This window comes from Panthera uncia (assembly GCF_023721935.1).
Source record: "Panthera uncia isolate 11264 chromosome A3 unlocalized genomic scaffold, Puncia_PCG_1.0 HiC_scaffold_11, whole genome shotgun sequence".
NCBI lineage: Eukaryota > Metazoa > Chordata > Mammalia > Carnivora > Felidae > Panthera > Panthera uncia.
The window spans coordinates 4,401,995-4,414,532 of NW_026057578.1; the positions used below are offsets into that span (position 1 = coordinate 4,401,995).

General features: G+C 45.3%; 1 protein-coding gene and 1 long non-coding RNA gene across 6 annotated transcripts in view; one reads left to right on the top strand and one right to left on the bottom strand.

Moving 5' to 3' along the window:
- GNAS (GNAS complex locus) overlaps positions 1-12,538 on the bottom strand; it is a 54,822-nt gene that overhangs the window by 5,819 nt on the left and 36,465 nt on the right. For 2 of the 5 annotated variants that reach the window (XM_049650547.1, XM_049650552.1), the window contains exons 2-5: positions 8,951-9,023; positions 5,758-5,802; positions 1,421-1,478; positions 1,211-1,330 (exon numbers count right to left, since the gene is read on the bottom strand). In XM_049650547.1, coding sequence (XP_049506504.1) covers positions 1,211-1,330; positions 1,421-1,478; positions 5,758-5,802; positions 8,951-9,023 — 296 coding nt within the window. The remainder of the gene's footprint in view (positions 1-1,210; positions 1,331-1,420; positions 1,479-5,757; positions 5,803-8,950; positions 9,024-12,538) is intronic. The other 3 variants (XM_049650548.1, XM_049650551.1, XM_049650550.1) reach the window with 3 other exon arrangements.
- Positions 2,164-3,013, top strand: LOC125936452 (uncharacterized). Its single transcript, XR_007462020.1, has 2 exons — positions 2,164-2,412; positions 2,715-3,013. It is a non-coding gene; the product is annotated as an uncharacterized LOC125936452 (long non-coding RNA).

Below are 12,538 nucleotides of genomic sequence, written 5' to 3' on the forward strand. Positions count from 1 at the left end.
TCTTCAGTGTGAATTCAGCCAAGAGAAAGATTAAAGGTAGGTAGGGGACACAAAGTTCAGATGTCGGCACGACTGATAAAAGGTTACTGTTCTGGTGCATTTTCAATAGGCTGCCATTTTCCCCTCTATTAGAAACATGCATTATGTATATTGTTCTTACTGCTGGAGTTTTCTTCAAACACGCTATTTAAAAAAAAAAATTCACCTAGCCATACTTATGAATACTGCTTCCCTGCTAGCGTAAGTTTGCAGCCAAGCCCATTTAAAATACACAAACACAAATTCCCAGGAAAGCCTGACAAAAGGCAACAATAACTCATTGTTCTAACTGTAGACAAGTCTTTTCCTTCTGGGCCTTATAAACTGGTGCATCTTCCCATCTTGTTTCCCGTCCCCCTCTTATAAACTAATCTTCCCCTACAGTAGAGGGGTCAAAACGTATGTTTGGGTATGGCTCCTTCTGTGTTCCCTAAAAATAGTTCTTTATGGAACAGAGAACCTTTGTAAACAGGGTCCTGCACATCAACCAGGATGGACAGAAGAAACTCTTCCAAGTTATAATTTAGGTGAAAGTCCTTTCTTTTTTCAAAGGAAAAAAAAAAAAAGAAAAAAGGTTTCATCTGCCCCAAGGCAAGCACTGATTTTAGAGAAAAATAAAAAGAAAAAAAAACTTTAATAAAGGTCAAATAGTAAACTGTTTAAAAGGAGAATGTCTTCCATTTATAAAACCCAGGGCTCGCACTTCACTTCTGCGTTCCTTGGTATCTTTGGATACTTTCATTTAACTGGACAATTAGCATTTGTGTGCCATATTTAACATACGGTTTTGTTTGTCACAAGACGTGTACGAGGGAATAATTAAGGCTGCCACAGCTCACGACGTTTTCCTTTATAAAAACCTACCATCTAACGTCGTGAGAATAAAGTGTGATGCTTACTTGTGGGGGGGGGGGGGAGATTTACAAGGCGTGACAGAATTCCACTCACCCATCTTGAGCAAAGCCCTAATGATGATTAGGATTTTGAGCCCTAATGGAATTCACTTTTTTATAAGAATCAGCATCACAGACATGTGTTCGGCCCGAACTGTGGCTCTGACACAGGTGTGCCTATATGCGATACACCGGTGACCGGTCACCAGAGCTCATCACCCTGTGCCACCCACTGTACAGGGGAGGGGGCAAAGGAATGATTCAAGAGCTTAGCTTACGGGAGGGAAATCAAAGTCGGGCACGTTCATCACGCTCAGAATGTAGTCCACTCTGAACTGGTTCTCAGGGTTGGCCAGCTCCACGGGGGGGACCAGGTTGCTCATGGCGGCCACGATGGTCTGCAAATGATTTAGCAAAGCAGTCAGGGGGACAGCACTATCTGAAAGGGGAGCTAAGAGAAGAACGAGACAAAGGACCCAAACACATACTTCGATGGCCTCTTTCAGGTTGTTTTTGATGTCCTGCACTTTGGTTGCCTTCTCACTACAGTGGGATTGAAAAGAAAAAGAAATCATATTGCATCACATTGGCGAACAGCGTCTCTTTAGTCAAGATATTCCAACTAAAAGCATAGTATTCTGTTCTTGAAAGACCTGCGGATTCAGATCTGTACAGATTGGAGGTTCCTGAATAAAGGTGGTTTCAAATTATAACCTCCCAAACGTGTCCCGAGGACACGCCCGATTGGGGGAGATTAGCAAATTGGCATCGAGATAAGAATCAAGGCTACTGTACCAGAAGTCAGACCTGGTTCATGGACTATTTCAGGTGTGGTTCCAGTTTTTTTTTTTTTTTTTTTTTTGAAGCCCCCATTGCACACCGACACTTCCTAAAAGGCTCCTCCTGGCCCTTATCAACATCCCTGTGTGTGCGTGCGTGTTTGTGTTGGGGGGGAAGAGGGTGATGTCAGTCACATACTAGGGAGGAGAAAAAGTTTCATGGTTCTTCTTGGGGCTTACTTGGTCACTGGCTTAGTATACAGAGAACCAGTGAACGCAGATGGTGAGATTACAGATTCTGAGGCTTTGAGGCCATTTTTATTAAGTCATCATGTCAGTCAGCTAGCAACGACATTCCTACGTGATAATATACATTGGTCCCTCAATGTAAATGGGGATAAAATGAGATTCTGCCCCCAGAAGTCTGTATGGTCTGGGACTCGTGTGCTGGGGTGGGGGGTTGGAGGTTAGAGGTTGAGTGGCCTTTTAATTATGACCCGAATGTAAGTCATATAGGACATGGTGATCTTTATTCAGGGTCACTGGGACCATAAGTAAAGGTCACACCCTTTGGCTTCTGGGGTCCCCTGGAGGAATGTTTACACCCAGTGACATCAACTCAAGTGCTGTAGGGGTCTTCCGGCAACTGTCCTCCATTGGAGACACGACCAAAGAACATTCTAGAGTTTGTGTCTTCAGGGGTAAGAAGGACCTCTTGCTTGGGGTATAAATCTTAATACACCCATTGCCTCAACCTTGTGGCGTTGGGTGGGGGGCATGGAGCCAATATCCAGGACATACCTACGGTGTACTGAGCCCCGGGACGAGACAGCACGGTCACGGGGAGGTTAAGGTGCTCCCCCCTCCCAGAGGAAACTGAGGCTGAAAAGTGCGCCAGAGGCAGGAGAGGGGATGGGGCTCACTTTTCCTTGCTGTGTATAATTTTTAGAGAAAATGTCAAAATTCCTCATTTTTGACGCTTCCACTTGGTTGATTTCACCAGGAGTCCCGGCACGGGGGTAGAAATTAACCCCGTGGCCCCTCAGGAGCAGCACGCGACAGTGTGTTAGTGTAGGGAAGACGCGGAGGGGGAGTGACAGCATCCGCAGCCTGGCAGCATGGTTAGGAGTGCGGAGTGGAGAAGAGAGCTCTCGAAGGGGGAGGGGGGCGGCCATGTGCTCGCCTGCCAACAGCTCTGCCCCCACCTCCGAAGATCCCGCTCGTGACTTTTTTCAAGGAGCGGTCATAGCTAGCATTAAGTATTTCATTCTTACCAAAATAAAGATCTGCCTATCGATCTGAGGGGTGGGTCCACACTTCCTGACTTCATTTCCCCCGTTTCCCAGGCAGGGTCAGCCCGCTTTCTGTTACCCTGGCTTTGGAGCAACTGCTTTTAACGTCAGACTAAAAAGCTGGTTTACAGGTGTTCTTATCAGTGGGGGAGGCTGGGGGTAAAAGACCGTACCAGGAAGGAACCCCCTCACGGCCACTTACAAGTGCTGGGAGTCAGGAGAATTTGAGGAACAGGCAGGACAGCAAGAGGGGTCCTGCAAACCAGGAGCGTGGCATCCACGCCCCGATGGCAAGGGTGCCCCTGGCCCCCAGACTCCTGCTTACTGCCGCCACCCTCCATGGAAAGGGACGGGAGCCCCGAGCCCTGTGGGACCTTTCTGCTCGTGTGTGTGCACCACTGAAGCTCATTTCTGAAATCGGGAACCACGTCCAGACTTGGTGCTAGAGTCCGAGTCAGTTACGTAGACGTCAGAAATGTTGAAAGGATGCGCGTTTGCCCCGAATGTTCGCACACAGGCCCAGGTTTACCTAGAACCCCACGGGACAAATCCCATTCATTAAAAACAGGCTCCGTTTCCATGGTAACGAGAGCCATGACGTCACCCTAGCTTTCAAGGTCCCACAGTAGTTGAAATTAGAGACGTCCGGGTATTAACTACCCAAATGCACGTGGAGCAAGAGGCGAGTCCTTCCAGAAAGGAGGTTCTTTCATTCGGTTTGATATTTTGGTCTAAGTAGTAGTATGGTAATTGGAAAACTTCCAGTCTTAAATACGGATATTTTGAGAACGTGTTCAGTATTCATCTACGTATGTGAATAGGTGTGGGAGTAGATCAAGTATAAAACAGCTAAAACAGAAATCTGAAATCTAATTCGGGTGTGTAATACTAAAACATAAAATTCTTCCATTGAAGCAATTACTATGTAGATGGAGACATTATACCGGGGCTGGCAGGTCTATCATCATTTTTACTATCGCTTAATGAATTTAACGTTGATTGTGAAATTCAGAGCAAATTCCTCAGATGTCTCTAAACTACTTAACAAAGCCAAGTTATGTATCAACCGCCACACTTTTGATCTGATGGACTAAAACACTGGGTGGGGCTGGAAATGCTTTGGGGACGTGGCCCCCTCCCTCCCCCAGTGTGTCCGCGAAGCCTATCGCCTGGGGTTTTATTTTAAAAGTCCCTTCCCTCCCCCCCTTCAGCTAACCAAGTGGTGGGGGAAGGCTACGCTGTATTAAGTTTCTTTCGGTCCTACACCTTTCTCTTTGTGCCTTTGTGGGAAAGGACAGACAAAAGAAGAAAGACAGAAGACAGACGCAGGATACAGGGATTGCTGAAACATGCAGAGAATTTTTATTTATCACGTATGTTAATACTTATATTTACTTGCAGAACAGAGTCACAGAAGTGCAGGCAGGTGTTAGTAGGGTTCGGGGGTCTAGCACAGCATCTAGTAGAGTCGGGGGGTCAATATGGGCTTGTCATAGTTCTCAGATGCCAACTTTTGGTACAGTAAACGGTCAGTTAGTCACTTTTATGTAGATGCCTTTTTTTGATTGCTGTTACACTACATTTTTGCTAATTAAGGATTTCATTCCATTTTTTTTTTTTGTGGTTTTGTGGGTTTTTGTGCTTTTTTTTTTGGTTTTTTTTGTTTTGTTTTGTTTTCAGTTATCTTTAGAGGTTAGGTGGTAGGGCCCCATCCCCCTCCCCCCCACAACAGAATAGTATTCTTATTAGAGGTTTCTAAGACCAGGCAATTCCAGCATGCAAAGTGGGATAGCATAGCCGGGAAGAGGAGAAACTGTAGCCACCATCTAGGGATAATACATTCTAAAAGAAACAGATGAACAGACATGTGTAAGTCACTTTGTCCACCCCGGTATCCTTTGCCCCGCCCCACCCCCGGCCACAGAAGCTATTTCTTTGAGATGCCCTAGGCTGGGTCAGTCGGCTCTGCGTGCTCTCATGAGAAATAGCTGAGCTGCGATGGCTACCTGGCATGCGTGTGCATGTCGGCGTGTGATGGGCAGCGGGGATGTAGGAAGTGAAGAAAAACAAAACTGATAATGAATGGGGAAAAAAAAATAAAAAGCGGATGCCATCGTGAATTACCTATCCACTGGCTAACGCAAAGTGCCTCTGGTTAACCTACATTTGAGAAGTTTTAAAAGATCAGAGGCTTTTCGAGACCATTCTTAAGAATGACCTCCTCAAGGTGCCGAGGTGTTTTTTTTCCCCCCTCCCCAAATTATAGACGGTGCAGCACCATGTATCTTAATCGAGGAAAAAGATTTTTTTTTTTTCCTCTCCGAAAAGTCTGAAATTTTAACATCAGACCAAGCAGCGGGTGGATGGAATTTAGTCTAGTTTTAAAAACGAGTAGCCAATTCAAACGGAGAGCTGGGGGGTGGGGTGGGTGGAGAAACAGAAACCATATGGAAAAACGTCAATACTCGAAACATTAAACTGATCGTCTAAAGCTGAAATCTGTTAACTTTCCCCCACCTGGATTTAATTACATTTAAAGGATGGCCAGAAAAAAAAAAAAAAATTATGTTTTGCACTGCACTTGCTCCGAAATGTGAAGAGATTACGTGTCATGTGCAAACATGTATACCAAGATGGCTGATGGCCCCCGAGATGAGTTTTGTTTTCTCCCCGGGGCTCTGCCCTCAGTTTCCCAGGATGATCTTCATGTTTGTTTGTTTGTTACAAAGTTGTTGTGGTTTTGAATGTGCCTACCCATCGCTGTTGCTCCTGGCAGCCTGCGGGTCCTCTTCGCCGCCCCTTTTAAAGAGAGATTGAAAGCTCACCTAATCTGCAAGGCACCGCAATTTCCCAAAAACCCCACACAGCCTCTCTACATTCCTAAACAAACGGTCACCATCCTCCCGTTAATTCTTAGCCGCCTTTCTGGCTAAGTTGCAATGTCCACTGAGACTGCAGGCCGTGGAGGAAAGAACACCACACCTCTGCCGCAGGATTAGCCGAGCCCTCTGGAGACTCTCCGGTAGGGTATACAGAAGGGACGGATAATTATTTTCTTGTGCTTTCACTAAATGTACATGCATTAGGGAGATAAAGCAGTGATTTATCTCACAATTCTTTGGAGAACAGAGCCGCGCATAAGGCTCCTGGATTCTCCCAGATCTCAATCTTTTACCATGTTGTATCTGAACACACAAAGGCAGAGGTACGGGTGATTTTTGCCCATGATTTCCTGGTGCAGTATTAATTTCCTCCCTTCTTGAGGTCAGGGAAACTACCTATGAAATGTTTTTATTTATATAGACTCGTTCCTGATAACTGTCATCAATTAAAACTATGTCTGAACTGTGAGACAGCAAAAAAAAAAAAAAAAAAAAAAAAAAAAAATTAAAAGAACAAAACTCACTACACCTCCAAAAAACAAACAAAACAAAACAAAACCCAATCTTCATAAATGGTAGGAATTTCTCCTTGAAGGTAGGAAGGGCAGGACGGCTAAGCGTTCTACAGAGTTTTTTAATTGATTAGCTTATTAGCTCAACCAGTGTTAATGGCACTCCTTCCCCCCGCCCCCCACCCCCTGCCCTGGCACTAAATGTAAGGAAGAGTTAGCTTTGAGTTAGGAAAATCCGCACTTGACCTCTGTATTTCTGAAGGTCAGATTAATAGTACACCTTACTCTCAAAATGTAACCAGCACGGCAGTCTGCGGATAGTTAAGGCAAATTTCATAGCTTAGCCCAGCCCTAACAAAGCGCACATTTACGGGAGCGAGGAGGAGAAGGCCCCTGCACCACGCAGAACACCCTTTAGTGGATGGATGTCACCATTTCATAGGGAATTCCTAGTGAAGAAGGAAACCGCTTTTGTTGCAATACCGCAGTGAGGAAAAAGAAAAAAGGAGGCTCAGTTGAAGGAGATAAAAATAAGGTTTCTAGACTCACACGAAGAATTCCCCTGTATGTCACTTCCACGGGCTAAATTTAACGTCCTCAGAGATTACCTATGGCTTCCTCTACAAGGCAGGCAAACTGGGAATGTCGCTTCCTCTTTTTAAAAAGAAAATAGAAAAGAGAAGTTCTGGTTTAAATGCCTCATGTGCATTACAGACTGGCTCGCTAAGGGAGGAGAATCCTTGCTCTAAAAATTAAAAAACCGTAGGGCAGTCTGTAGAGTAATAAAACCTTAAGTAAATTATTGCAAGGATGTCCTATCTTCTACTGGACTCGAGCTAAGGTAAACAGTGGCTGCTGCATCCTTTTAAAAATGCTAGCCATGTCCAGTTTTAATCAAAATATTTATCTAGAGGGTACATGATCAAATCATTTTTGCTTAACTAGCCTCATGAAGAAGCACTCCCCGGCAAGATGCAAGGGAAATAATTATGCAAGATTTTTCTTTAAATTACAAATTCACATAGCTAAAAAGTCGGTTTCTGGCTTTTTGTTTATCAACCGATGGCAATCTCTGGTAAGAGGGCTTTATTGAAGGGTGTGTCAGGAATTAAGAACTGCAAGCGAGCTATTCAATTAACCGCCTGTATATCCATATTGATAACGAGCCATTCATACAACTGGTAAAACAGCCCATCCTGAATTCGAGGTTCAAGGATAAAGAGCATCCTAAACTAAACCGTCCATTTGCATGTGTGACATCATCCTTAGCCCCGATTATGTGACCTAAGAAATTCTAGAATGTTCCACAAAGAGCTGCCTTCAGGCGCAGTCCTCGTACCTCTGAAAGGTGATAAAATTGATCTTTGTTTGCCTGGTGCTTGGTGCATAGTAGGTGTCAGTAACTGCCTCTTTATTGGTTTGTTTTGGGGGCTTTTGGCGCATAACTGAATTAAACTATGCGACCTTGACTCAATGTCCCCCCCCGCCCCCCATGAAACCAAACTGAGACAAGTTTTCAACTGAATCCAGGTTTAAGAAAGGGAATGGGATTGCTAACCAGCTAGTAATTGTAAACTAGTGTCTTCAGGTGTTTGTAAGGTTAACCGCTGTCATCCCGTGAGAACAGAGGCTGGCAGATTGAGGTCCTTCTGTTTCACATGGGAAGGGCCCATCTGGGGTCCGGGCAGAAAAAGCAAATTCTGAGTGTATTGAGCGCTCCCCTCTGTTTGCATGTTTTTCATGGCAAGCGTGACCCCCCCATTTCTTACATCCCTAGTACACGCACTCTCTTTTCATCTTTATTCTCACTGTGGTATTGTCACTTTGTCCTGTACCAAGATGCCTCGAAGGACTTTTCAAAGGCAAAAATGCCCCTTGACCCAGCCGGAAGTACCTAACTCCCAGTCTCCATCTTCTTTCTCTAGGCAAGACTACTGATTTTTAGAAAGGGAAACAATGATTTGCCCATAATGTTAATTTCCGGGGGGGGGGGGGGGGCGGGGGGAGGAGGGTGAGGGAATGAGGAATTATTAACAAGGGCTGTCTCCTTCAACTGTTTTCATGTGAGAATATTACTGAAACAATGTTCCCCCTAATAGTTTAATACATCCCGCAATGGCGCATTGCGCTGAAATCTGCTGGGGGGGGGGGGGGCGCTTCTCTGCAGTGGTCAGGTTGCCTGAAAAGGGGGGTGGTCACAGCAGGTGTCAGCTATGTCAGAGACCCACTGCACCAAAATTTGGGCAGGTCTGCAACAGACCTGTCATGGGGCCAGCCAGGTGCTCTCTCCCTGGTGGGGGGGGGGGGGGGGGGGGGGTAGTTTTAAAAAAAACCTGGTGTTTTTTTTTTTTTTTTTTTTTTTTTTGCGGCCCAAAAGGGTCAAGGGGGGGGGGGGCGAATCTCCAAAGAGCTCTTCCCTGGATTTTCTCCTATGTAGGCTGAAAAAATTAAGTGAAAATTGGCTGCCCAGCCCCCAAAATCTACCTAAACTTCCTAAAGGTTAGTATAAAACGTGTTAATCTTATTGTGCCCCAGCACAGAGTTGACACTTACTCTCCATTAAACCCATTAACATGCAGAATCCTCATTTGCTTCACAATGGTGCTTTTACCAGATTCTCCAGCACCTAGAAAATGAAAGTAAGTCTCAGGTTATGAGGGAGGCATTTTACACACTTTGGGCAGGGAAGAGGGCTGCCGTGTTTTCCACAGAAGCAGCACGCAAAACAACAACAACACGACAACAACAGGAAACACAAAAACACCAAACAAACAAAATAACAGACTTGCAATCTTCCTTGACATTTCGACGCAGAGAAAATGAAGTAACATGTCCAACTCTGTGTCTACCTGCAGTGTTTTCACCATCACAGTAACAAGAATTAAAGGGCTTGCTGTTTTCAGGGTTTTGTTTTGGTTGTTTTCAAATTTGTGGGGTGGGAAAGCAAGGGGGGGGGGGCAAAGACAGGATGACGCAATTTTGTCATTTGAGGGGGTGGGGGGAGAAACTTGGAAGTCAAAACTGAAACTGAATAGCATTCACTGGTGAAACATACACATACATGTAGATAGCCACAGAATTCCCGGTTTGTCAGAGGTTTCACGGTTAAAACACCCAGGATTCACAAACAATGCCCAGACACCGCTGTCTTCAGCTCACGGACTGACGCAGCATTTCCCTCCCGCAAATTTTCACAATTCAGCTTCTTTAATGGACAGCTTTTCTCCCCTCGGGCTACTCAAAAATCAACCCCAACCCGCAATCTTCCATTTATCCTCCTTTTCTGCAAAGGGTATCTTCCTAAAGATAAATTCTCTTTGGATACAACCACCATGTTGCGGGGGGTGGGGGGTGGGGTGGAAAATGGAAGACCATCCAGTTTATGTCATCTTCTCGAAAAATACGTTTTGGTATCAAATATAGTGCTTGAAAACGACCACATTCGCATGCAGCAACAACTATGAAAAGTACTGTTAAAAGGACAGGACTTTAATCATGAGGGAGCCACTGGATTTTCAGATTCCTCGAGCCCTTCTCAACTAAACAGTAAAAAGGAGCACATGCCTCCATTTTAAATCACCTTTCATTTGTAAACATATATTTTATGGAAAAAGCACAGTTCCACCCAGCAAGGAGGAGGATTGCTATTTTTTTCATTCTTTTTTTTTTTTTGCAAATGTATACTCTCTTGAACAAGTACTGTGTATGTGAAAAATTTTTTGCCCTCCTCCCACACAAATCTGTTTTTTTTTTACCCCCCCCCTTTTTCAGTTTTAATTTTATTAATTGTTTTTGTTTTACTGCCCAGAGGGCAAAGCATTCCTCCTTCTCTTGCTTTTTCACAAGGCTGTAATCAATATCTGTAAAAGTTAAAATTAGTTTCCACAGAAACATTGATTTCAAAGCAAACACTCTATCTTAATGAGCCCAAGTCTAATAAATTAAAATATTAAAGGCACTATTAAGAGATTCCGTGCAGAGAATACAAGGCATTAATCAGAACCTCCAAATTCTTCTGTCAGAAGGGTTAAAATGTGCACCACCTCTCTCTTACAGGCACAGATTTGTGCCTCAGTTTCCACATTTATGTCATTAAGATGCATTTTGGGCATCATGAGGTTTCCTCTTGGGGGGGGGGCTTATTACTTTGGTTGCAGACCCCCCCTGCCAGAGGCTATCAATCAATCATGGTAATATGTAGCCATATAGACTAGGACACCTGGGGAAAATTAGCCCACAGGGATGTAAAAGGTGTATTCAGAGTAACAGTCTCAAATTAAGTGGAGACTTTGTGTTCACAGAGCAAAGGTGTTAGAAATTTAAGGCACTGTTAAGTGTCACACTTGTTTCTAATTAGTATTCAGGTAACAAGATGGCATTCCCAGGAAAAGATTCTAGACTTTTCCAAGCTGATACTTTGAAATCAAGTTATATGCATATTAATATTCACATAGCATAATTCTACCTTCAGAAGCTGTAGGCAAGACTTCAACATATGTATCATTTAATTATTGAAATTGCAAATGCACAGAACACCAGACTCGTTTCCACTTAATTAATAATTTTCTGCTTTATATAAATCTGGACCCAGGAGAACAAAGAGGTGACCCATCCAGAAACAGCAAACCAAACACCACCACAAAGGAAAAAATCGGCCTTTTACGTCTTTATTCTTTATAGTCAAACTGTTTTTGAAGTGTGACCATGAACTAGGGTTTAACCTCGCAAATTCACAAATTAACTCAGCCAAATTACTAAGGAAGTGGAAAACTTCCATGCTAATTAATGTTTGTGTCATTCTTGTGGTCATTTCAACAATTTCTTTTGTGCTTATGTTTTACTTTGCCTCCCCCCCGCCCATCAGCACCTTTAAGAAAAGAGGAGAGGCCATGTCCTTATAGTTAACAACCCCCACCTCCCCGCCTTTTTTTTTTTTTTTTTTTTTGGCCAAAGAGGAAAAACCGCAATCAAGAGAAAACCCAAAACCAAACAACCAAATGTCACTTGACAAACAACTAATTAACGTCTGTCCATCTCCTTCCACCTGGAAAAAAAGTCTTCTCCTTAAAGCGCTCTCAATGCCCCCTCCCACCTTGAGAAGGACAAAAAACCAAAACAAACACAAAAAAACAAACAAAAAAACCCCACGCCATTTCCAGACCAAGAAGCCATTTACAGACAAATGTCATTTTCCAGTTCTGATTTATGAATGTCTTTTTTTTTTCACAAAGCACTCTCAATGTGGCCAACCAACAGGAAAATGTGTGTGTGCGCGCGTGTTAATGGTGTGTGTGTGTGTGTGTGTGTGTGTGTGTGTGTGTGTGTCGTGGGGGGGGGCGGGAGGGGGCCGTGCTACAATTAATTCTCTTTGCTTTTCAAAAAGCCTGCATGTCTGGAAGGGGAAAAAAAGGTCATACTGTAAAAATGACGTGTCATTTGGTTTCACTGGGCACTTAGCGTACTAACTCCATTTTTTTTTTTTTTTTTTTTTTGGTCTCATTTTATTTGATTCTCCTTCTCTTCCTTCCACGGCCGGCCCCGGCCCGGGACACGTCTGCTCCGCGCACACAGTGTGTCCTGCCCGAAACGCACCGAGTCGCGCCCAGCGGCCGCCGCGCTCCCTCCTCCCCCCCCCCCCCCCCACTCCGGCGCCACGACTCGCCCGCGCCCCCTCCCCCTCACTGCACCACCTTTACCACTCCGATCCCTTCCGAGGGGCTGATGTCACCCGCCCCCCCCCACTCTCCTCGGCCACTTCCCTCGCCACAGCCTCCCCTCGGCGAGGTCCCCTCCGCCACCGCGGCGCCCCCCCCCCCACGTCACCCCCTCCTCTCTGGCCCCTCTTTTCTTCTCCGTCTCCCAACAAATCACACACCCCACGGAGGCGGGTCCCCCTCCCTCTGCCCGCCACCCCATTTCCTGTCCCCGAAACCCTCTTTTTGTCGCAGTCTCCCGAGCCCTGTGGGGCTCCCCCTCCCCCTCCCCAACATGCACCCAAACCCCCGGCGTCGTGTAGGCCTCGCGGAAAACAGAGAGAGGAAAAAGAGCAAGGGGGAGGGCGAGAGAGAGAGAAACAGAGACGGAGAACGGGCGGGCCAGGGGAGGGGGCCCCGCGCCCGCGCCGCCGCGGCCCCCCGCCCC